This window comes from Theropithecus gelada, chromosome 4, assembly GCF_003255815.1.
Source record: "Theropithecus gelada isolate Dixy chromosome 4, Tgel_1.0, whole genome shotgun sequence".
Lineage (NCBI taxonomy): Eukaryota > Metazoa > Chordata > Mammalia > Primates > Cercopithecidae > Theropithecus > Theropithecus gelada.
This window is the reverse complement of record NC_037671.1, coordinates 28,864,098-28,887,951: the sequence shown is the minus strand read 5'-3', so window position 1 is coordinate 28,887,951 and position 23,854 is coordinate 28,864,098. Positions and strand designations below refer to the sequence as shown.

The 23,854-nt window shown below is 38.3% G+C and overlaps 2 protein-coding genes across 5 annotated transcripts in view; both read left to right on the top strand.

The window, feature by feature from the left end:
• The window catches only part of SLC17A3 (solute carrier family 17 member 3), a 37,634-nt gene extending 17,539 nt beyond the window's left edge, over window positions 1-20,095 (top strand). For 2 of the 3 annotated variants that reach the window (XM_025383166.1, XM_025383164.1), the window contains 7 exons: window positions 2,505-2,623; window positions 2,761-2,922; window positions 3,205-3,334; window positions 3,425-3,572; window positions 3,912-4,002; window positions 7,995-8,131; window positions 8,213-8,407. In XM_025383166.1, the coding sequence (XP_025238951.1) occupies window positions 2,505-2,623; window positions 2,761-2,922; window positions 3,205-3,334; window positions 3,425-3,572; window positions 3,912-4,002; window positions 7,995-8,129 (785 nt within the window). In that variant the 3' untranslated portion in view covers window positions 8,130-8,131; window positions 8,213-8,407. Of the gene's footprint in view, window positions 1-2,504; window positions 2,624-2,760; window positions 2,923-3,204; window positions 3,335-3,424; window positions 3,573-3,911; window positions 4,003-7,994; window positions 8,132-8,212; window positions 8,408-19,792 lie in introns of those variants that run through there. The other variant, XM_025383165.1, reaches the window with a different exon arrangement.
• A 1,014-nt stretch (window positions 20,096-21,109) lies between these two features.
• SLC17A1 (solute carrier family 17 member 1) overlaps window positions 21,110-23,854 on the top strand; it is a 54,602-nt gene continuing 51,857 nt past the window's right edge. For both annotated transcript variants that reach the window (XM_025383177.1, XM_025383176.1), the window contains exons 1-2: window positions 21,110-21,174; window positions 22,564-22,647. In XM_025383177.1, coding sequence (XP_025238962.1) covers window positions 22,614-22,647 — 34 coding nt within the window. In that variant the 5' untranslated portion in view covers window positions 21,110-21,174; window positions 22,564-22,613. The remainder of the gene's footprint in view (window positions 21,175-22,563; window positions 22,648-23,854) is intronic.

Genomic DNA, 23,854 nt, shown 5'->3' with positions numbered 1-23,854 from the left:
GATTTAAACCAAAAAAGAGGTTGTGTTCAATCTAAAACTGGTTATTTGAAAAGACCAATAGCATTGACTAATCTTTAGCCAGATGGAGAGAGAGAGAGAACGAGAGAGAAACAGAGAGAGAGAGAGAAACAAAAGAAAAATAACCAATATCAAGAATGAAAAAGAGGACTTTAATGTAGGCAGGGGAAAATCATTGGTGAAGACTGAAGACGGTGCCTGCACTCACAGAGAATCAGAGATAGTACCCATTTTCATAAGACAGACTGAAAAAATCATAATTCATGGGTCATTGGATGGAATACTCATAAATGTTATTCCTCAGTAGTGAGAAATTATTAGCCTTAGAGGGAGTACTGCTGTGGATCTCTTTAACAAATGGTGATGGCAAGACCTAAAAGGGGCAAACTATTTCCACATAACTTAATCATATCCCAAAACAAAGCTTAAACAGATTTATAGGAATACAAAACTATCTGGCACCCAGCAGGATATAATTCATAATGTCTGGCCCCAACCATAGATTACCAGACGTGAAGAAAAGGAGAAAAATACAACTTATAAGGAAGAGAATAATGAACTGATCAAAACTAACCCAGAGCTGACAGAGATTTTAGAATTAGTAAACAAGGGCATTGAAATAGTTACTATAGCTATATTATAGCATAAGTCTGTATGTTCAGAAAGTTAAGTGGAGGCATAGTAAATATAAAGAAGACCCAAGAAAACTTATAGAGATGAAAAGTACAATATCTGAGATGAAAAATGCACTGAATGGAGTTAATGGCAGATTAGATATAATAAAATGAAAGATTAATGAACTTAAAAACAGCAATATAAATCATTCAAAATGCATGACACAGAGAAAATTATAATATTAAAATGAGAACATTAGTAAGTTGTGGAGTGCCCAAAATAGAGGAGTAGGATGGGAGAACAACAACAACATTTCTCAAAAATATTTGAAGAAACAATGACCAAAAATTTTCCAAATTGGATGAAAACTATAAATTCACAGATCCAAAAAGGTCAATGAACCTCAAGCACAAGAAACATGAAGAAAACTACATCAAGCTACATTCTAATCAAATGACTCAAAACCAGAAATAAAGAGAAAATCTTAGAGTAGCAAAAGCTAAAAGATATGTTATAGAGAGAGGAGCAAAGATAATGCTGAATGCAGCATTCCTTCCTGTTAGAAGCAGTGTAAGAGAGAAGGCAGTGGAACAACATCTTTAAAGTAGTGCAAGAAAAAAAACCAAAAAGAAAAAGAAAAGAAAAAAATCTGTCAACCTAGAATTCTAGACCCAATGAAAAAAACTGTTTCAAAAACAAATGCAAAATAGAGATATTTTCAGATGTAGAAAAACTGAAATAATTAGAAATGTCAATTAAAGAGAACAGTACCATTTTCAATGGCATAAAATATATTCAACATAGGGATAAAACCTGCCAAAAGAGATGTGAGGGCTGTGTACTGAAAACTACATTTTTATGGAAATGCAAAGATTCTAGAATAGCCAAACACCTTTGAAAATAAACTACAAAGTTGTAGGACTAACATTACCTGATGTCAAGACATATTATAAAGTTATAGTCTTTAAGACAGTGTGGTACTAGCATAAAGACTGGCAAATAGATCAGTGGAACAAAATAGAATCATAGACTCATGATTCTATTTACTTCATATAAAGTAAACTGAACTGATCTCTGAGAAAAGTTCAATATATAAAGGATAGTCTCTTTAACAGAAAGTGCTCAAAAATTGGATATCCACATGCCAAAAAAATGAACTTCCATCCATACCTTGGATCATATATAAAAACTAAACCAAAATGAATCCCAGACCTAAATATAAAACCTGAAATTATCCTTCTAGAAGAAAACATAGGAGATAATCTTTCTTATTTAAGCAATGATTTCCTAAATATGACACCAAAAGCATGATTCATAAAATTAATTGATAAATTGGATTTCATCAAAGTTAAAAATGTATCCTCATCAAAAGGCATTGTTAGGATAATAAAAAGACAAGCTGATCCCAGGAGAAAATAATTGCAAAACACATGTATAATAAGGACTTTTATTCAGAATGAGTAAATAATTCTCAAAACTCAATAATAAAAAAACCAAAAACAAATTGGGCAAAAACCCTTCACCAAAAAAAGATAGAGAGAGGGAAAATAGGCACATGAAAAGATGCTCAACTCATCCTCAGTTATTTAAGAAATACAAATAAAAACCATGAGGTATCTCTACATACCTATCAGAATGGCTAATATTAAAAATATTGAGATATCAAGTATAGTGCCACTTCTAGGCTCTGTAATTTCCACACACACAAATAAACAGGAAATGTAAAATGGGCGAATTGTTTAAGAAATGGAAAAGGGATATAATGAACATGAACTTTTCCTGGAACTTATGTCAGAAAATATCCCAACTAAAAGAAATTCACCCAAAAAGCAGAAAACAGCCCATTTACCAAATGTACCCTGTGCCTACAGGAGGTGTTGGCTGTGTCTGCTGCCTTCTCTGGTTTATTGTGATTTATGATGACCCCACTTCCTATCCATGGATAAGCACCTCAGAAAAAGAATACATCACATCCTCCTTGAAACAACAGGTACATATAAAGACACCAACACTTTCCTGAGACCTTGTATCTGAATTTTCTTGAGACCTTAAATCTGTATTTTTAAGGGTGACTAAGTGTGTGAGCATCTCTTGGATTTGCCATTCTGACAGTAAATTTGTTTTCAGGTCAGGTCTTCTCAGCAGCCTCTTCCCATCAAAGCTGTGCTCAGATCTCTACCCATTTGGTCCATATGTTTAGGCTGTTTCAGCCATCAATGGTTAGTTAGCACAATGATTGTATACATACCAACTTACATCAGCTCTGTGTACCATATTAACATCAGAGACGTGAGTATGTTTCCTTCCCTTCCTTTCTCCTGCTTGCATGGCTGACCAATTACTCTGCCCTCGCTAATCATTCCACTTAGAGAAATGTATTTCTTATTACCAAAAATAATCTAATATTTAATATTCATGCCAGTAGCTTTTCTGCGGTATGATTTAAGAGGTTACTGATTTTCCTAAGAAAGTATGATTTCAGAGCATCAGTATTATTAGTAGTAATTTATCAACAAAAGTTGTGGTCTCACTGCCTTTATTATGGTAATTTACTCAATCTTTTCTCTTTAGAATGGACTTCTATCTGCCCTTCCTTTTATTGTTGCCTGGGTGATAGGCATAGTGGGAGGCTATCTAGCAGATTTCCTTCTAACCAAAAATTTTAGACTCATCACTGTGAGGAAAATTGCCACAATTTTAGGTAAGAACAGAGCCTGAAGGTCAGATAATTCGCATAGCATACAGCAGCCAAAGAGTGCATCTCACTGTTTGTTTGTTCTTCATTCCCTAGGAAATCTTCCCGCTTCAGCACTCATTGTGTCTCTGCCCTACCTCAATTCCAGCTATATCACAGCAACTGCCTTGCTGACACTCTCATGTGCATTAAGCACATTGTGTCAGTCAGGGATTTACATCAATGTCTTAGATATTGCTCCAAGGTAGGACTCTGTTCCCCACTATCAGTTTCACATTTTCTTTAAAAGATTTAGCTTTCAGCTTTCTGGGATCCCCAAATTTAGGAAATGAATAAACCACAGGGAAGGACCACAGATAGACCTGTGGCCTTTTTTTTCAGGGATTTTGAGGGAGGGGTATTGATTTGTCTTCATCCCTCTCCTTGAATATACATAGTGCAAGTCCTTTTTGATATAATTGTCTAATTATAACTAAATATAATTGTAAAATATAATTGAGTTATAGATTCATTCATGGATCAGGGCTGAAGGATACTGTCAAACATCTCTGGATCTAGACTGGAACATTCCTGTCACCCACAGGCATTCCAGTTTTCTCATGGGAGCATCAAGGGGATTTTCGAGCATGGCACCTGTCATTGTACCCACTGTCAGTGGATTTCTTCTTAGTCAGGTACAATTTTTTTGTCATGAAGGACTCCAAAAATGCTAAATCCATTTATAAAGGTAATAGCATGTATTCAAATATTGAAAAATAAAGTTAAATTGTGGGTAATTTGTCATTAAGATGAACCTGGTAAAGAAAAATATAGAATCATTTCTTTGGTGACCTAAAACCCGGTTCATTCTCAAGAAAAGAACTAAATATCAATTGCTATCTTTGAAACTGAAAACACATTGTTGCATAGGTGTCTTGGGATAATGATTCCACACATAACTGCCAACCTGCTATGTTTCTGGCAATACTTTTAATTTGTATCCAGCATCTACAAGGAAGTTAAGTTTATGAAACACAAACAAACCCTTTAAAGAGTGATCAAAGAACATGAACAGATTCTTTTCAAAAGAAGACATATACGTTCTTTTTTTGAGAATTGTCTATTCATGTCTTTAGCCCACTTTTTGATGGGACTGTTTATTTTTGTCTTGCTAATTTATTTGAGCTCACTGTAAGTTCTGGATATTAGTCCTTTGTCAGATGTATAGATTGTGAAAATTTTCTCCCAGTCTGTGGGTTATCTGTTTATTCTGCTGTGCAAATAAACAGCACAGGAATATTCTGCTGTGCTTATTCCTTTTGCTGTGCAAAAGCTCTTTAGTTTAATTAAGTCCCAGCTATTTATTTTTGTTTTTATCACATTTGCTTTTGGGTTATTGGTCATGAAATCCTTGCCTAAGCCAACGTCTAGAAGGATTTTTCTGATGCTATCTTCTAGAATTTTTATAGTTTCAGGTCTTAGATTTAAGTCCTTGATCCATCTTGGGCTGATTTTTGTATAAGTTGAGAGATGAGAATCCAGTTTCATTCTCCTACATGTGGCTTGCCAATTATCCCAGCACCATTTGTTGAATAGGATGTCCCTTCCCCACCAGATGTCCAACAAAGATATGAAAAAATGCTCAACATCACTAATGAGCAGGGAAATGCAAATCAAAACCACAATGCGATATTACCTTACTCCCTTACTCCTGCAAGGTTGGCCATAATCAAAAAATCAAAAAATAATAGATGTTGGCCTGGATGTGGTGAACAGGGAACACTTCTACACTGTTGGTAGGAATGTAAACTAGTACAACCAGCATGGAAAACAGTGTGGATATTCCTTAAAGAACTAAAAGTAGAACTATTGTTTGATCCAGCCATCCCACTACTGGGTATCTACCCAGAGAAAAGAAGTCATTATACGAAAAAGATAGTTGCACACACATGTTTATGGCAGCACAATTCACAGTTGCAAAAATATGCAACCAACCCAAATGCCCATCAATCAATGAGTTGATAAAGAAACTGTGGTGTACATATAAATATATGATATATATATATGATGGAATACTACTCAGCCATAAAAAGGAATGGATTAATGGCATTCACAGCAATCTGATGGGATTGGAGATTATTATTCTAAGTGAAGTAACTCAGGAATGGAAAACCAAACATCATACATTCTCACTTATAAGTGGGAACTAAACTATGAGGATGCGAAGGCATAAGAGTGACACAATGGACTCTGAGGACTCAGGGTGAAGATGTGGGAAGGGGATAAGGGTTAAAAGACTACAAATCAGGTTCAGTGTATACTGATTGGGTGATGGGTGCACCAAAATCTCACATATCACCACTAAAGAACTTATTCATGTAACCAAATATCACCTGTTCCCCAAAAACCTATGGAAATAAAAAAATTAAAAAACAATAATAAAATAAAATAAAAATTTTAAAAAAGAAGACATATATGCAGCCAACAAAGATATGAGAAAAGCTAAATATCACTGATCATTAGAGACACGCAAATCAAAACCAAAATGAGATCATCTCACAGCAATCAGAATGTCTATTATTAAAAAGACAAAAAATAAAAAATGCTGGAGAGGTTACAGAGGAAAGGGAACACTTACACACTGTTGGTGGGAGTGTAAATCAGTTCAACCATTGCTGAAAGCAGTTTGGCGATTCCTCAAAGAGCTAAAAACAGATCTTCCATTCTACCCAGCAATTCCATTACTGGATATATACCCAAAAGAATGTAAATTATTTTACCATAAAGACACATGAACACTTACGTTCTTTGCAGCACTATTCACAATAGAAAAGACATGGAATCAACATAAATGGCCATCAATGACAGATTGGATAAAGAAAATATGGTACATATACACCATCAAATACTATGCAGAATGAGATCATATCTTTTGCAGGAAAATGGATGGTGCTGGAGGCCATTATCCTTAGCAAACTAACGCAGGAACAGAAAACCAAATACCACATGTTCTCATTTATAAGTAAAAGACAAAGTATGAGAATTCATGGACACAAGGAGGGGAACAACAGACACTGGATCTTACTTGAGAGTGAAGGGTGGGAGGAGGGAAAGAGTCAGAAAAAAAAAAAAAAAAAACTACTGGAGACTAGGCTTAGTACCTGGGTGATGAATTATCTGTACAACAACCCCCCATTACATGAGTTTACCTATATAACACACCTGCATATGTGCCTCTGAACGTAAAAGTTTTTCTTTTTTTTTTAGAAAAGAATATTTCCGGCCGGGCGCAGTGGCTCACGCTTGTAATCCTAGCACTTTGGGAGGCCGAGGCGGGTGGATCATGAGGTCAGGAGATCAAGACCATCCTGGCCAACACGATGAAACCCCGTCTCTACTAAAAATACAAAAAAATTATCCAGACATGGTGGTGCGCACCTGTAGTCCCAGCTACTCAGGAGGCTGAGGCAGGAGAATTGCTTGAACCCGGGAGGTGGAGACTGCAGTGAGCCCAGATCGCGCCACTGCACTCCAGCCGGGGCAACAAAGTGAGACTCTGTCTCAAAAAAAAAAAAAAAAAAAGAAAAGAAAAGAATATTTCCATTACCCAGATGGTTATTTTGTGCTCCTTTCCAGTCAGTACCCCTCCTAGTTGTAACTATTACCTTGACTTCCGTTTTCATAGATTATATTTTCCCATTCTTGCGTTTCATAGAAATGGAATCATATAGTACATACCCGAGCTTCTTTCGTCCATCATGTGTTTGAGATTCATCCGGTGGATGTTATAATAGTTTGTTCTTTTATATTGCTGTGTAGTGTCTCATTGTGTGGCTAATCCCAATTTATCTATTGTACTCTTATGAACATTTGACTTGTTTCCAGTTTTTGGCTATTATCAATAAGGCTGCTATGAACATTGTTTTCTTTTCACTAGAATAACAGTGTTTTGGTTTCATTGCATTCATTATGGTTGCTTTTTATTAAAGGCAAGTAATTCTGGTTATCTATGTCAAATAGTGATAAAATAGTTCCTTTTAAAATTTAATTGATTTAAAAAAACAAAATTTCTAGAAAATTATAATTATCATTTAAAATTTTTCATTTGTATAATCATGCCAAAAAGGCGATAATGAAAGCAAACATTAAGTGTGTGATGTATGTATAGGTATTTCATATGCAGTAAACTCATTTAACTATTGATTCTCACATAAATTGTGAAAATGAAATGTTATTATTTTCATTTCCTAACAATTAAGCTGAAAATCTGCTAGCATAAGTCTTTCCACATTGAGGATGAACAATCAGAATTCTTCAAACTTAAACATGTATAGTTCAAAAGCCCATAATCTTCTCACAATTCCAGCACAACATAAGAAGAATCTTGAAAGGATTCTCAGCATAGCTTACATAGTCAAGATTCATGCAAAAGAGAACATGTACGGCACTTGGATAAATAGTGACAAATGCATTTATCTAGGTTAACCACAAAGTTCCCCAAATACCCTTTATGAAGAACACTCTGAATGTATTTTGAAATCCTTTCCATTTAACTATCGAGTCACTTTCAGGAAATGAATTTCTACACGGAAACACAGCAGTGAATGTTGTCATCTGAACTATTAATATAATGTTTCATAGAAAAATATGAAAGGGGTAATACAGACTCGGGATTTTGTGTCTCCAGGACCCTGAGTTTGGGTGGAGGAATGTCTTCTTTTTGCTGTTTGCCATTAACCTGTCAGGACTAATCTTCTACCTCATATTTGGAGAAGCAGATGTCCAAGACTGGGCTAAAGAGAGAAAACTCACTCGTTTGTGAAGGTAAAGGATAATGATTTTATGTATGGTTATAGCCATAGAAGCAGCTGAAGTTTTAAATTCTATGTCATTTTCCTTTCTTAGTTATCCCACCTTGGATGGAAAAGTCATTAGGCACCGTGTGGCATAAAATAGAAGGCTTCCGTGATGAAAATGCCAGTGAAAAGAATTTTGTTTCCTGTGGCTCTTTTCAATTATAAGACCAGTTCGTTATTTTGTTCAGACCTTTTTTTGAGATGAATGTAAGATGAATAAAAATTCAAATAAAATCATAACTAAGAACGCAGTTGTCATCTTCATAGAATTAACAATAGATTAAGAGGGCTTGCTGTGTGGGACCCAGTATGTTAGATTCCAGTACTGGATACGAGAAACAATGTTTTAAAACTTTTAATCCAGGGTGACAACCTCACTAGGGCAATGATTTTTCCTGTTTGTGGAAATTAATACTACTTTCTATTTATTGGGTTGGGTATTGTCCATGTGCTCTTCCCTGTATGTCCTCCATTTATCTCCATGCTGCTCAGGCTCCAAGAGGCTGACCCATATGGATTGTATCCTGTACTCCCTTGTCCACTGGCTTCTGCTAGATTTTTGAGGGAGATAGGTAGAGTCAGTGGCTGTTTATCTCTGACAGTCTCTCTTTTGGGGTGTGCAGAAGGCTAAGCTTTCTATTGCAGTTCACGGCTCCAGGAAGGCAGCCGTTTCCATATGTTCTAATAACTTCCCTCTTCCTTGTCCAGTCTTTTTTATTTGCCTTTATTTGGCAAGCTCTGGGGTTCTCCAGAATCCCTTGTGGTTTCCCTACCACCTGCCTAATCCTGTGTAAATTCTCGTTTTCAACAATGCTCATAAATTACCCAGTGTAAGTCTGTCATTTTTCTTCTTCTGGGATCCAAATAAGTCAGTGGTTCAATTACTTATAAATCTCAAATATGAATGAATTTGTATTTTTGTAAAATGATAATGTGTAGGTGTTGGTGGGGGACCATGGTCTGGATTGACCCCTGTTTTGATTTCTACCATGTAGAATAAAGATTAGAGGCATCGAGTCATTTCATATAGAGGCAATGTGATAGACAATAGTTCTGAGTGAAAAATCAAGGGAAAGATTTAGAGGGCCAAGCTTGAATAAACACAGCACTTACTGAGATCTTGTTATGTTCCAGAATCTGGAATCTTGGGAAACTGGAGTAAAGGAGGCAGTCATTCTCCATCCTAATGTGGAGGACAGACACAATAATTGATAGCACTACACTGTTTTAGGTACAATAGCAGAGGAACATGTAGGGCATCATGAAAGACCAGATGAGGAGTTCTGATTCCAAGTGGCAGTAAAATCTTATCAAGTGGTAAGATATTTTACACTGGATGGTGGTAAAATCTTATCAAGTGGTAAGATACTTTACACTGGAGCCCAACTTGCACAAAAGAATAAAATCAAGAAGCAGGATGGATTCTGAAGGGAATCACTTGCCTGCATAATCAGTTAGGAAAGGAAAGAAAGTGGATTTAGGGAAGTGGGAGTGGTCAGAGTAAGGAGGTCTTGTTTGCTGTGTTAGGGAGTTCAAGGTATAACCTATAAGCAGTATGATAGGAATCATAGCAAAACTGACATGGGCAGATTTTTCTCTCTAGATAGAACACTCTGACTTAATTTCAGAATCAAGAAGACTAGTTAAATGACCATCTGTGCAGTGGCCTACACAGCAGTGTTGAGGACTGAACTCACCTCAGCAGTGGTGAGGGCAGAAAAAGCTGAGATGAAGACAAGAAGAATGTTTATAAGATAGAACTGAAAGATCATGGTATTTGACTAGAAGGATGCAGGAGAAGAAAGGTGTCAAGGAGTCCTGGGTCTCTAACCTGAGAGACTGAATAGAGAGTGGTCTGAACAACTAAACCAGGGAATGTAGCAAGATGAGACCTTTTCAAGGGGGAAGATCATGATTTGACTTTGGGACATGTTGAGTTAATGGTAATAGTGGGATAATCATGTGGACATGTGTATTAGCTTCCTAGGGCTGCTCTAACAAAGTGCCACCAACTAAGTTTCTCAAAGTAATTTATTGTCTTACAGCTCTAGAAGTCCAAAATCAAGGTGCTGGCAGGGCTGGTTCCTTTTAAAGGCTATAAGGAAGAATGTGTTCTGTGCCTTTTTTATTCTTTTAGCTTCTAGTAGTCTCAGGCATTTTTTGGCTTGTAGATGACCTTCTCCCTGAGTCCTGATGTCATCTCTTCTTGGTACACATCTGTCTTTGTGTCCAAATGTTCTGTTTTTATAAGGACATCAGTCATATTGCATCAGGGCCTACTCTAATGACATCATCTTAACTNTTATAAGGACATCAGTCATATTGCATCAGGGCCTACTCTAATGACATCATCTTAACTTGACCATCTGCAAAGGCCCTATTTTCAAATGCAGTCACATTCACAGATACTGAGTATTATGACTTCAACATCTTTTGGGGGAACATAATTCAAGTCATAACAGCAAGCTCAACAAGGGGCCAGATCATTAATCTGAAACTTATAGAAACTATGAGAGTGAAATGGAGAAGAAGATAAAAGAGAAAAATGCAGATGTTCAGTACTGAAGACCTGAGTTTAGACCAAATGGCTCAACAAGAGCCTGTTGATGGAAAATCACAAGCCAAGACAGAATGCCAACATCTAAGGAGGGCCAAAAAAACAAATGCCCACACATAACAGAATAACAGGAGAGTAGAACTCTCACTGAAAACTCATGGGCATGGCCTTTTAAGAAAGACTGCTGATGAGCAGTAACAAGTGTAGTGAAGAAGCTCAAGCAGATGAGGTCAGAAAAGGAACTTAGTCACCTTGTGATTGGAATTCTTAGTAGCTTTTTCAGGGTACATTTAGCAGAGAGATGACAGGTCAGTTTGCAGTTTGTTGGTGAGTGAGGGTAGAGAAAGTAAGAGAACTATTTTCACAAAATTTGATAAAGGGAGATAGACATATAGCAGAGAGGGATATTTCATTAGTTGGTATTTCACCATCAGAATGTAGAATCCTGAAGGAAGGAGGGCACTTAAGGGTCAGCCATCAAGGTCTGAGTCAACATCGTGAGAAAGTTCTCCTCTCGAAGTGTGGGTCTCACCTCATTGTTGTTTTAACAAAGGGCAAAGGACTGTTCCTCTTTTGCTCTTCATATGTGCTCACCTTCATCACATTTCAAATTCTGCATTTTGAGTTGTTTGTCCAGAAGTGACCAGTTTCTTCTACTAAAGATCCAGTTACCTGGCCTTCCTGCTTGAGCACACATATGGCCAGAGATGCACCAACTTAGGATGGATTTCTGCTTGGTATTCTTTTCCGTATTCTTGCTTTTATCCATACACTCCAATCTCCCTTGTGACCTCATGTTAAAAAATTCATTACTAGGCATATACACAGCCTCTAGTACTATGTCTTTCGTTTTTAGTGTGAATTTTTAAGTAGGTATAATTCACATGATACTGAGAGTAAACTGTTTAAAGGTAAAATTAGTGAGCTATTTTATTAAGATAGGAAATTTTTAGGTGATATTCAAAGACAACGACATGAATTGTGAAACCTTTGTTTCCCCAGGCAACATCAACCTCGGACAGGAATGGGGTAATGATTCACATTTATAGGGGGAAGAATTGTCTTTGTGTGACTTCAGTCACAGTTTGCTTCTATCAAATCTTCAGTCTCCAATGAAGCTCAAATATTTCTGGGAATCCTAACGAAGGACTTGTTTTTATGAGTTTTGTGCTGTCGTTGCAATGTCGAGATTGTGTGTCAAGTCAACATGAAGTTTCAAACCACTACCAATATGTTCACGTGACTTACTCTTTCCATTATTTGGATATCCCATTACACAGGCACAGTGGATGATTTAAGTATTCCAGGAAGCTGTTTCTATACCAAGGTAGCTAGCAATAATGTGACTATGCCCATTATCAACCCAAGCCACATAAATGTATCCCAAATTTTAGTCCAGCAAAATACATTCCCACTGCAGCCTTCCCTTCACCATATCAAAAAATGCCAAGAGCAATTTTATGAACGTAGTAACAATAGGATGGAGATAGTAATTTTAAACAATTGTGGTTAAAATAGCTTACTTCTAGAAATTTTCAATGAGACTATATGAACATGTTACTAGTGCCCTCTTCCCCGCCAGGACTTTAGAAATGGTCCATGCAAATGAAAGATCTTTAACCTTGTCAATGAGCTGAAACTCGTGATGTTTCAAGGCTGAGCCATGCTTTTTTGAGCCCTCAGTGTCAGTACTTAATAAATATCTGGTGAACTAAATTGAAGCACTGGCATCTTCCAAATGTCTCACTCCAATTCACTGCATGAGTTTCCAAGCAGAACTGCTTTGTCTACAATGTCTTGGAGAGGTTTTTGGTAAAGCCAATCCTTTAGTTCTTACCCACCAGCCACTCTCTTCCGTGAGATTCTAGAGTCTGAACGTACACTCACTTTTACTCTTCCATTAATTGCATCTCTTTTCTATTTACCAAACCATTGTTACCAGATCGCTAATACTGACATTGTGTGCCTGACTCCATTATTGCTTTGGATAAGTTTCTTAGGGATTTTCCTCATTCCCAGGGACTCTCTAGTCACTAATGAAGAAGTTCCTAGTGACTCCAACTCTACTAGACTTCTCTATACGCCAGGCATGTATAGATGTTATTGAATATTAGCAATGAAAACAGCTTAGGTTCAGTCTGAGACAATGCCCACATTAACTATATGTTGAGCATATGTGCAGAAGTGCAGAAATAAATCAATCTAGAGGTTCTTTTCCATCAAAAATTAAAAATAGTTGCATTCAGTCATTATAGCAAACACTCAATATTCCACCCATATCCCGTAAGTTCTCTTTACCATTTTGCTGCATACCAGCTCCTGATGGGTTTTCATTCCCAACACCTGGAACCTGTTTTTTCTGTTAGAGGGCTCCCTTAGGCTGCAGGAGCCGGTTTTGCCTGCCAACCTGGATGTGCCTGGGAATTTGTGCCTGCCTGGGAATAGTTCTTAGTCAAAGCATCACTACACAGATATAAATGCTCCATCTCCCTTTGCTTCTGCTTGGCAAGCGAGGTCCACACTATCTCCCAAATCCCCTATGAATTGAACTGGACCTTACTTTACATCCTTTCCAGATCTACTTATGCTCTCCTTAGTCAGGTTTTCCTGGAAATATATCCTAATAAATCATTTTTACAGGAATCCTCATCTCAGGGTCTGCTTCTAAAGAATCTGACCTAAACCAGTTGTTTCCACAAGAAGACCTAGGATGCAGATTCTTATAATAACTTCCAGAGTTGTATCACTGACAAGTCAGGTGGCCCAGGGACCCCCTTGATGTTTGTAAAAGCATTGGTGATAATCTGGGCCTGCTGTAGCATTACAATTGCTGATTCTGTCCTGTTGTGCATTGGAATGAAAGATGGGATACAGGTGTAAGGGAAGGTACTGGCTTGGTCAATACCTCTAGTGTTTGAGAAATGTGTGGAAATGGCAATTAGAACAACTTTGAAGTTGGCTGTTTGATGGTGGTCATGATCACCGATGTACTTAAGATGGCCAGTTACATCAGAGTATGGTGTGAAAGTCAGAAAATCTCCCTGGCAGCATTTAAAGATATCCTGATCTCCAGTAGCAGAGGGAGCAATGTTCCAATAGCAATGTTCTTAAGATGGGACTCAGGATTCGATTGTCAGAGTAGCAGAAAACGCAAAGACAAACACTCGACTTTACGCTAAAGTCAAGTCCTGGGAAGTCTCATGCTAAAGTCAAGGCCTGAAATTTACTCTGAAATTTATTGGTATCTTTATCCCAGTACCCCATGCTGGGGGATGGCAACATCCCTTTTCCTGAAGATCCCCATGCAGAAAACACAGCTGATACAAATACCTTGCAAGACAATACTTGCTTAGTCAAATTCTATCCTCACGTTTTCTAATACCTTAACAAATAGTAAACCTGAATACTTGACAAATAGCTAGGTCAGGTCTTAGGATGATCCAAATAGTGTAGTACTGGCCCTGCTAAAGTGGAAGGGACAAGAAGAGCATGCCTAGAATATGAGACCAGGGTATTGGGGGCAGAAGGTAAGTCCAGAAAAGGAGATCTTGTTAATATGAGGGCACAGTGCTGTGACTCAGGATTTAATATCATTGAAGCTTACATGAAAATGCTCAAAAACAGTTCACTCCTGCTGAATTAGTAATTCAGATGCATACCACATCCCAGGTGGAATAGCAGACAGTAATGCCATTTGTAAAGACGTAGAAGATGCTAGAGTAATGATCTCTGTTGTATTCCCATTCAACTCACCAATGTAGCCCCAGAATAAATAGATTGTGGCAGATAGTGGAGGACCACCACAGATGGGATCCAGTAGTAGTCTTAATTGCATATGGTGTGCCAGATGGAATGCATCAACAGAGGCTCTGTTACTTCCTATACAGGTATTGATATGGTGAGTGTGTTCTTTGGAAGTGCCATTGGAAAGGAGGATTATAAGTAGTTTGCATTAACCTGGGATAGACAATAGTACTTCTTTCACAGTTTTGTCAAGGAATATGTTAACTCGCCAGCTTCTTTGACAACATAATCTGAAAGGATCTTGATTATCTGCAACATCACATTGTTTCACTATAAGCATGCAATTATGTTAACTAGAGCTGAATAGCAAGAAGGAACAAGGACTCTGGATGCCCTGTAAAAATATATACACTCCCAAGGGAGGGGAGAGAAAATCTACAAAGTGTCAGGGACTAGTCACGTAAGTGAAGTTTTCAGGGATCCAGTAATCTTGAATATGCCAGAGTATCATCTCTAAGGTAAAGGACAAGTTATATCTTGAAACTGCTACCACTAAGAAAGAATCACAAAACTTGGCAAAACAAAAAAAAAAAAAGGTGTAAACCTCATCAAGTTTTAGAGGGAATATATATCACACATCTAATAAGACAGTACACTAACGCTTACTTGCCCCAGCCTGAAAGTCCATCCTCAAAACACTCTTCCCTGTCCTTACAACCAGGGGACTGGGTCTGGATGGCAGACTCCTCCGCCCCTCTCCAACCTAAGTGGTTGGGCCCTCACCAGGTTATCCAAGCTCCTCCCACAGAGGTAAAGCTAACATCCTTTCCACACTGGACACACCATTCCCAACTAAAAAGAGCACTAGATCCACATTCAGAAATTTCCTTGCCCCCAAAATATTCCTCCTCCCTCACAGGACCAACCTCACTGCACTTAACAAAAATTCCCGAAGTTGCCAATCCAGAAGGCCCTAGTCCATTATACCCTCCACCTCCAATTGTAAATCTTTTTATCTCACATCTTGTTTCAGATCCTTCCTGATATTTCCTCCCCAGGTCCCTGAATAGTCAACTCCAATTTCTCACATTAATCCGGGGACCTTCGGAATATTCACTCCTTCTCAAATCTCCTTTTTCTCCTTTTGTCTTCTTTGTCTGTGGGGTACTCTTAAGTCCCCACCCCCAACCTCTGGCAGTCGGGCCCCTGTCGTCAACCTCACACATTGCCTCTTAAATCAGTCACACACCCCTCTTTCTTCCAACTGTTAAATTTGTTAGTCCACAAAAATCCAGCAGTTCACTACCCTTTCTGTTAACCTAACTACATAACCCTGGTCCAAAATAAACCTGCATCTTACCTACTCAGCCAAACCATTCCTGAAACCTGTTTATACTCTTTCTCAGCTAAATACCTTTCCCTCCAAACTATCAAATCCACCCACATCATCACACACAGGGTTGTCACCGTCCCTCACCTCATAACCTCTAAACTAAACATGTTACAAGCCCGATTCCATAAAACACCTCTTACCAACCCCTCCCCTCTCTGCTGGCCCAGCTTTTCATGTATCCAACCCAAGGGTGCTCCCTGGAAAAAAATGCACACACAATTCCCTCAACTGCAATCTATATATTTCTGTCCCATCGGGGCCACAATGGCTATGAATTAACTAAAACCCATTTCTCTCTCTCTCTCCAAAACCAAACAGCCTTCACCTCCTCCCCCACCAACATTCCCTATCAGACCCTCACAGGGGCTTCCCTTGCTAATAGCTATTCAGCCTGGAGAAACAAAATGTTGGAACAAAAAGTTTGTCCAGGATTCAACCCCCATCTACTTGTAGCTCGCTACATTCACTTACAACTTTTGCCTCTCAACCCCCGGTCTTTTCTTTCCGTATGGCACAAATTCTTATCTTTGCTTGCCAGCAATTTGGTCAAGAACGTACACCCTGCTTACAATCTCCAAACATTAGCATTTTGCCAAACAACCAGACCATCCAGGTTCCTTCGGTAGCTTCCGTCTCATCTTCCTCTACACTCACTAAGTGGACTCTACATCTCATTCCTCTGGTAACAGGATTAAGCATCTCTGATGCACTTGGCACTGGAATAGCAAGTATATCAACCTCAACTTCCCTATATTTAAAAAAAAACAAACCTCTATAATACCTTAGAGGACATGCATACTTCCATTACAAGCCTCCAAAGGCAGATAAACTCTCTTGTGGGAGTCATTCTCCAAAGCCAAAGGGTCCTAGACCTGCTAACCACTGAAAAGGTGGGCACATGTGTATATCTCCAAGAGGAATGCTTTTTAATGTTAATGAATCTGGCATTGTTCACGACGAAGCCCATGGGCTCCATAACAGGGCTACAGAAATCCAACATCAAGCCACTAACTCTTGGTAGCACAGGTCATCCTTCCTAAAGTGTATGCCTTGGGTAACCCCTTTCTTAGGGCCCCTAATCTTCCTCCTCCAAATACTAACAATTGGTCCATGTGTACTCACCTCCATATCCTGCTTTATCTCCCGAAGGCTGAACTCCCTTGTCCAGGCAACCACCCAGACACCCACTGATGCCATCCTTCTCCTCCACCAATTTCGGTATCAGTGCCTCCAGGAAAACAACTCCGAAGTCGGACACCCACTACTGCAAAACCCCAACCTGATAACAGAGCCCCTATTCAGCAAGAAGCAGCCAGATAGTCAACAACACCCCTTTTCCTTTTACATTAAAGTAGAAGGCAAGAATGTTAGTCCACACTATAGCACTTTGTAAGCCTCCCCCACCGCCATTTCTCAGAGCTTGGAAAGTGAAACATTCCACAGGGGTTTCGGCCATAAGAAACAGCCTGCCTCTTATATTCTGCTGGGAGAAAGTGCAAAAGTGCAAGGAACACTACATTCAGCCGAACAAGGGCTAGAACGGCCTCATCCTGGGAACAAGTAATCAACATTTTCCCAGGCAGCAGGCCATGCCCCCCCCCAGATCCCTCCTGCCCTGACCGATAAATTGCCCCAGCCTTTAAGCAGCAGTGGGCCCTGGCATTAAGCTGGTCTCCCGCCTCTGTAAGTCTAATGCTGGACATAAAGCCTGCATTTGCTGTTAAGCCACTCTCTCTTTCTCTCTCTCTCTCTCTCTCTCTCTCTCTGTCTTTCTTTAACCCTTGCCTTCCCTTCAAAACCTGACACCCTGGAGCCAACCACTGATGGGTACTGGCATATAAATACTCTAACTTCTGTACCTTTGGTTAGGACAAATCTGAGGTGCAGAATACACTGTTCCCACCGTGCTCTTGTAGCATTAGTCCAAAATTACCTTCCTTCAGACTTGGCTTGTTTTCGTACCCTTGTTTGGTCTCCTTTCTTTCCCTGCCCACTTCCCAACCTCCTTACTATTTTTGTTGTTGGTTTTTTTCCCTGAAAATATGATTATATCACTTTAACATTAATCTTCATCTCAGGATCTGTTTCTGGGGAAGGCAGCAGTTTATTTTGGCAATACTATTAGTATTATTTTCATGTTAACGTAGGCATGCTACAATAAAGCAAAAAAGTGTATTCATTGGGAACAAAGATAGCCAACAAAAGAGAAATATGTGAGACTATAAAATCAAAGGAATTTTGAGAATAACCCTAATCCTAAATTTGAATTAGAAAATGAGGAAAATATTATAATTTCTTTAAAAAAATACCCTTTTCAAGTTCTTCCACTGAAAACTTCGAAAAGCAGCGAAACCCAGGAACAATGAGCACTTAGTGTTCAGAGTGTGGTCTCTAAACGTTACTTCCTGCTGAAAGGACCCCGCACTTCCTGAGAAAGCCCAGATCTGAGAATAGAAAATATATAAGAGGAAGCTGGAAAGTTTTTTGTGTGTTGGAAGACAAGGAAGCTATTCAAGACCACAAGAGTCATATCATAATGACATGGAAACCAGCTTGAAGGGACTCCCACTGGCCAAAGAAGGAAGAACTGTAGCATCAAAAAGGAATAAGAACTGCAATAGATTGCAAAACATCAAATAAAATCCATGAGGTCATAATAGTACTTGGTCATTTTTGCTAAGACACTAAGTTATTCTAGAACTTTATCAAGTGACTATGGTAACTTTCCTATTAAATCTGTATTCCCAGCTTACCAAATGTTTGATAAAGTAAATTTCCTTTTTTATAAAAATATTCTAGCTCATAAATGAAGGAGACATGATAGAATTAGAAAATCACCATTTTATAACTTCTAAGCAAATGATGGAGCTAGGCAACATTTACTAACTGTAGTTAAAAGCCATAGGTGAAAGGTTGATGAAAACTTTATTAATGAGTAAGTCAGGCTAAGAATATCTGAAACTACTGATTAATCTTACCACCCCTAAAAGTGAGACAACCTGCTATTATGTGCCTCCCAACAGGGTGCGATAGTACCCTGTATCATCCCATATCCCAGTGAAGTGTTTTTGTGCTGAATCTAACCAAGCCTCTGTATATACCTCACAGTTTGCGGAATGTAAGGAAATACAAAAATACATCAAATGATCCTAAAAGGGAACTATTAGCCAAACCAATTATGAGAGACATTCTGCAAGGGATCCTGTTTTATTGTTGTTGTTTTTAAGTAATGGCAAATGTAAACTGGGAGAGGGGATTATTATAAAATAAGAGACATAAGAGCCTTAACAATTAAGCACCATTATGTGGATCCTATTCAAATCCTTTCTTAAATCAAGCAAATATAAAGGACACAACTTTGAAGTAATTGGGAAAATTGTCATAATGGGTGGATATTAGGTGATGTTAAGGGATTATTGTTTATTTACTAGATGTGCTGATAGCATGTTAGTTATATTTTTTAAAGTTCTAATGAATTAGATAGCCATGCTGAATGTTTTACAGAAGAAATGACATAATGCCTGAGATTTGCTTTAAAATGCTACAAAAAAACAACCATTGAATGTTGTTGATAACATTCAAATGACCAAATGAAAACTCAAATGGCCAAATATTGATAATTATTGAAGTGGGTGAATATGTACACAGTTATCTTAAACTGATCTACTTTTTTGTATGCTTAAACATTTCCATAATAAGATGATAAATTTTAAAACTTAATACATAAAACACAGAATCCAAAAGAAACAATTTCAAAGAATCTCACAGATCAGCAGAAAGCTTTGGGGCCAGCAAACAGAAAGATGGTTCTCCTTCAGGTAATCAGTACCAGAACTGCCATATTGATGGCAGATGGGAGTGTTATTATTTAACACATGGACATTGAACAACTGCTGACCTAGGGGTTTCAATCACTAAAAGGGCTCCTCTTTCAGAAAATGCCAGAAATTGCCAAGCATGAAACAGAACAGACAGTACAAAAATTCTGCAACATACAGAAGAGGACCAGCAGAATCTGGACTTCTGAAAAAGAAAAAATCCAACTCAATAACAACATCAAAGTCTCCTGGGCAAAGGGGTTAAAGATTTACAACATTTCTTTAGAGGAAAAAAATAACTGGTTCAATTTACAGAGCATCCGCTATGTGCCAAACATTTAATGAGCACTTTAAAAACATGATTAAAAAAAATTAAAAATATTTGTTAAGCATGAAATAAATTATCTATAATGCAAAATCCCTGATTTTAGTGCTTGGATATGTTTAAGTCATTAGTAGATTACCTTCGAAGAGTTCTACATTAAAAGTATTAGGGGACAGGCATGGTGGCTCACACCTGTCATTCCAACACTCGGGAGGCCAAGGCACGAGGATTGCTTGATGCAAGAAGTTTGAAATCAGTCTGGGCAACACAGCAAGACCTTGTCTCTACCAATTAGCTGGGTACAGTGTTGCATACCTGTAATCCCAGCTACTCGGGGCTGAAGTGGAAGGATCCCTTGAGCTCAGGAGTTCAAGTCTGCACTGAGCTATAATTGCACCATAGCACTCCAGCCTGGGTGACAGAGTGAGATCCTGTCTCTCTATTTTTTTTTTTTTTAATGTTTCTGGATATTACTATAACCAAGTGGCTGAACCAGAACCTACAGCAATTGCAGGAAGAGCCATGAGAGAAGCCACACCTTCCAGAGGACATGCCTCAGTAAAATGTACCTCTTTCTGAGTATGCTGAATGTCAGACAGATGGACCGTTTAGAGAAGAGTGTGGAGGAGACAGGGTGAGGGAAGGAGGGGAAGGAAGGAAGGAAGGAGGGAGAAGGAAGAAGGGAAAGAGAAGGAAGAAAGAAAAAAGGGAGAAAAGGAAGAAGAAAGGAAGGGAATTAAGAGTAAAAATTTAATAGGGCATTTATGGGGCATTTAGAAAGCCACAACATTCCTGTGAGAACAGCATTGAATACCCAGAGCCATCTTTAATAGAGAAATCTTGAGAGCACTTATGACAGCCAAGCTTTATCTCCTGGGCAGGGAGAGAGACTAAGGGTGTCCGCTTATTATGCCATGAACTTACTGGCAGATTCCCAGATTTCTGGTCCACTGGATGATTTTGACCCACACACCTTCCAACCTTCCATGAAGCTTTAAGGAAAAGGTAAAAGTAAAGTTAAAAATTAAGCTTTTAACTTTGACACAGCGATGTCAAAAGATTTGGTGAATGATTTATGGGGCTAAACTTGGTAATCCCAGAAAGTCAATATTGTGTAAAGTTGAGAGAAAAGTCTTCACAGAGGAAGAAGAAATCACTTTTTGTTCCGAATCAGGTTAGTCTCACTCTTATAAGGGGCTCATTAAATGAAATGAACAATCAGTTGATTCCCCAGAGGGCCATAAGGGGGCATTCCCTGGCAAAGATATTATTGAAAGTACTTAGCAATAGGGGAAAATTTGGGGAGGGGTGGAATATGCCCTATCTTCTGAGGCTTTTCACAAGAGAAAAAAGAACATATTTTTAGCAATCAGTGTGAGGTTCACAGGGACACAAGAAAACAGAAGTGTGTGTTGTACAGTGTACGATGCTTGTATAGCTGTGGTGTGCTGTGTCTGTAATGTGTGTGGCACACTGTGTGTGCCTGGTGCCTATGTGCCTATGGTTTGTGTGTGCATGTGGTTATGTGTGTGGTGTTTTTAGTTTGTACTTCCATTTTGCGGATGCAGTATTGTAACGTGTTTATAAGTTTGGTTTGCTATGTGTCTGGAGTGTATGTGTGCAGAACATAAAGGGAGTTTGTACCATGTGTTTATGTTGTATGTATGTATGTGATGCATACGTATGGGTGGTTTGTGTGTGCGCTTGGTGTGTATGTATATATGTATTGAAATAAACAGCAGGCCCAGAAGAGGTTCCAGTGTGTGATAATGATGGTTGGCAAATTGCTTATTCAAAAATACTTTGCAAATCCAATCTCAGGACTTAGGTATCTTTGGGGCACTAGGTATCATATAATCTGATATGGTAAAATCCTGAGGTCTAAGCTGCCCAGCACATATTGGTGCTGAATTCTGATGGTAAGGGGTTGCCTGATAGGAGACCGCTCCACTCTGATTCATCCACAGTACTTCCTGCCATAAAACTTTGCAGCAGTGGCTGCTCTATCCACGGAAATTGAAGATATGGACAGTGGAAGTATTACGAATGATTAGCCTCTGCTTGAGTTGGTGGTATCAGTAAGCAGATAGTATCTTTCAGCTCTATTAAGATACAAGGGGAAAAAAGGAATTTGTTTTACCTTTGCTTACTCCTTTTCTGATATTCTTCCTTTCTTTTTGTACTGCCAAGTTTCTGACCTATAGCAATCTCCTTCTGCCTGAAAGGCTTCTTTTAATGTTCCTTGTAGAGCAGGTCTACTGGCAATGAATTCTTTCCATTTCTCACTTTGGAGGAATATTACCATGGATTTAGAATTCTGGATTGGCAGGGTTATTTGTTTGTTCTCTGCAGTTTTCAGGTCTTCCATATATTTTTAATCAACCAAAGCAATCACAAAAGTAAAATAAATATCAAGGGAAGCACATAATGGAGGTGAATGGGCACTGCTGTGATGGAGTAAGTTATCCTTGGAAGCAGTTTTAAATCAGAGAGGAGAACTGGGTAGTGTTTGGTCAGTTGCCTCTCTACATTATGCTGACATCAACGTGTTTTGCGCTCACAGTGGGTGGAGGCCAAACCCTTTAGCAAGAAGAGAAGCAACTTCAGTCGTGTATGCAAATGGATAACCAGTTGCCTCGCAAAAAAGGTAGCACTTTATTCTGTTCCATTAAATAGGCTTTCTGCTTCTTAAATATTACATCACAGATTCCATGTGGAGGAATATTTTTGTGAAATACATATGGGGTCTTAAAAATGTTCAGGAAAGAAGGTAGAAGAAACCAGTCCTACTATGGTTTCCCACCAGAAAAGCCCTAAATAAAAAGATTCTATATACTCTGGTGGCTCACACTGTATTTTCATTTTTGTACACTTGTCAGTTTATCATTTAGTGGAAAATATCAGAAAAATCTGGGCTATTTTGGTTCCATCTCCAAGAGAAGGAGAGATACATCTGTAAGAGGAAGTAAGGCAGGATGAATGTTCTTGAGTCCCTGCATTCTTGGACATCAACAGCTGAGTGACAACAATAGAGGATTACTGCTATTGGCTTAATGTTGTGTCAATGTCATAGGGGACAAAATCTCAGAAAAGGAGATGAACAATAGATTGTATACTTTTTCAACTTATGTAAAAGTTACTGTATATTAAATTTTATATTTCTTCTTGTATCAACTTTTATACTTAATTATTTTGATTGTTTAAGTTGTCCATTTAATTTGCATTCAAAGTTCATATATATATATATATATATATATATATATGTATGTATATACTTTTTTTTTCTAATGTCATTCATTTCTGCCCTTATGCATTTAATTCCTTTTAGACTCTTTGGGTTTGTTCCTTTGTTCAGTTCCAATTTTTTAAATTCTTTCTTTTTTGATAAATATATTAACAGATTCACATTTTGCTCTCTCCATGAGTTTGATATGCAGTATTCTTACTATTACTCAATCCCAAACACTTTAGAAAAAGAAATGGTCTTCTTTTTAACTTAAAACTTGTTTAGATATAATTCATGGACTTTCTGGAGCAATGTGGAGGAGAGAAATGAGTAAAACTCAAAAGGGTACCCCTAAATGACCAAGACAATGAGCCCTTCTCTGACGTGGTGACAGTGACTTCGCCTTTACCATGTTGAGACTTTTTTCTCTCCTGCAGGGGTGTTTACAAAGTTTCTGATGGCTTTCTAGATCCATTCACTTCCCAAAGATAATGAGTTTAGGCTGCAAATCAAAGGAAGGGTTGACTGATTATTAAATTTCTCAGGAGTATTCTTTTACCCCCTTCTATTCAGCTCTTAAGTTCATATGGCACAAATTTTTTTGGCAGTCCACTGACAAGGTAAAGGG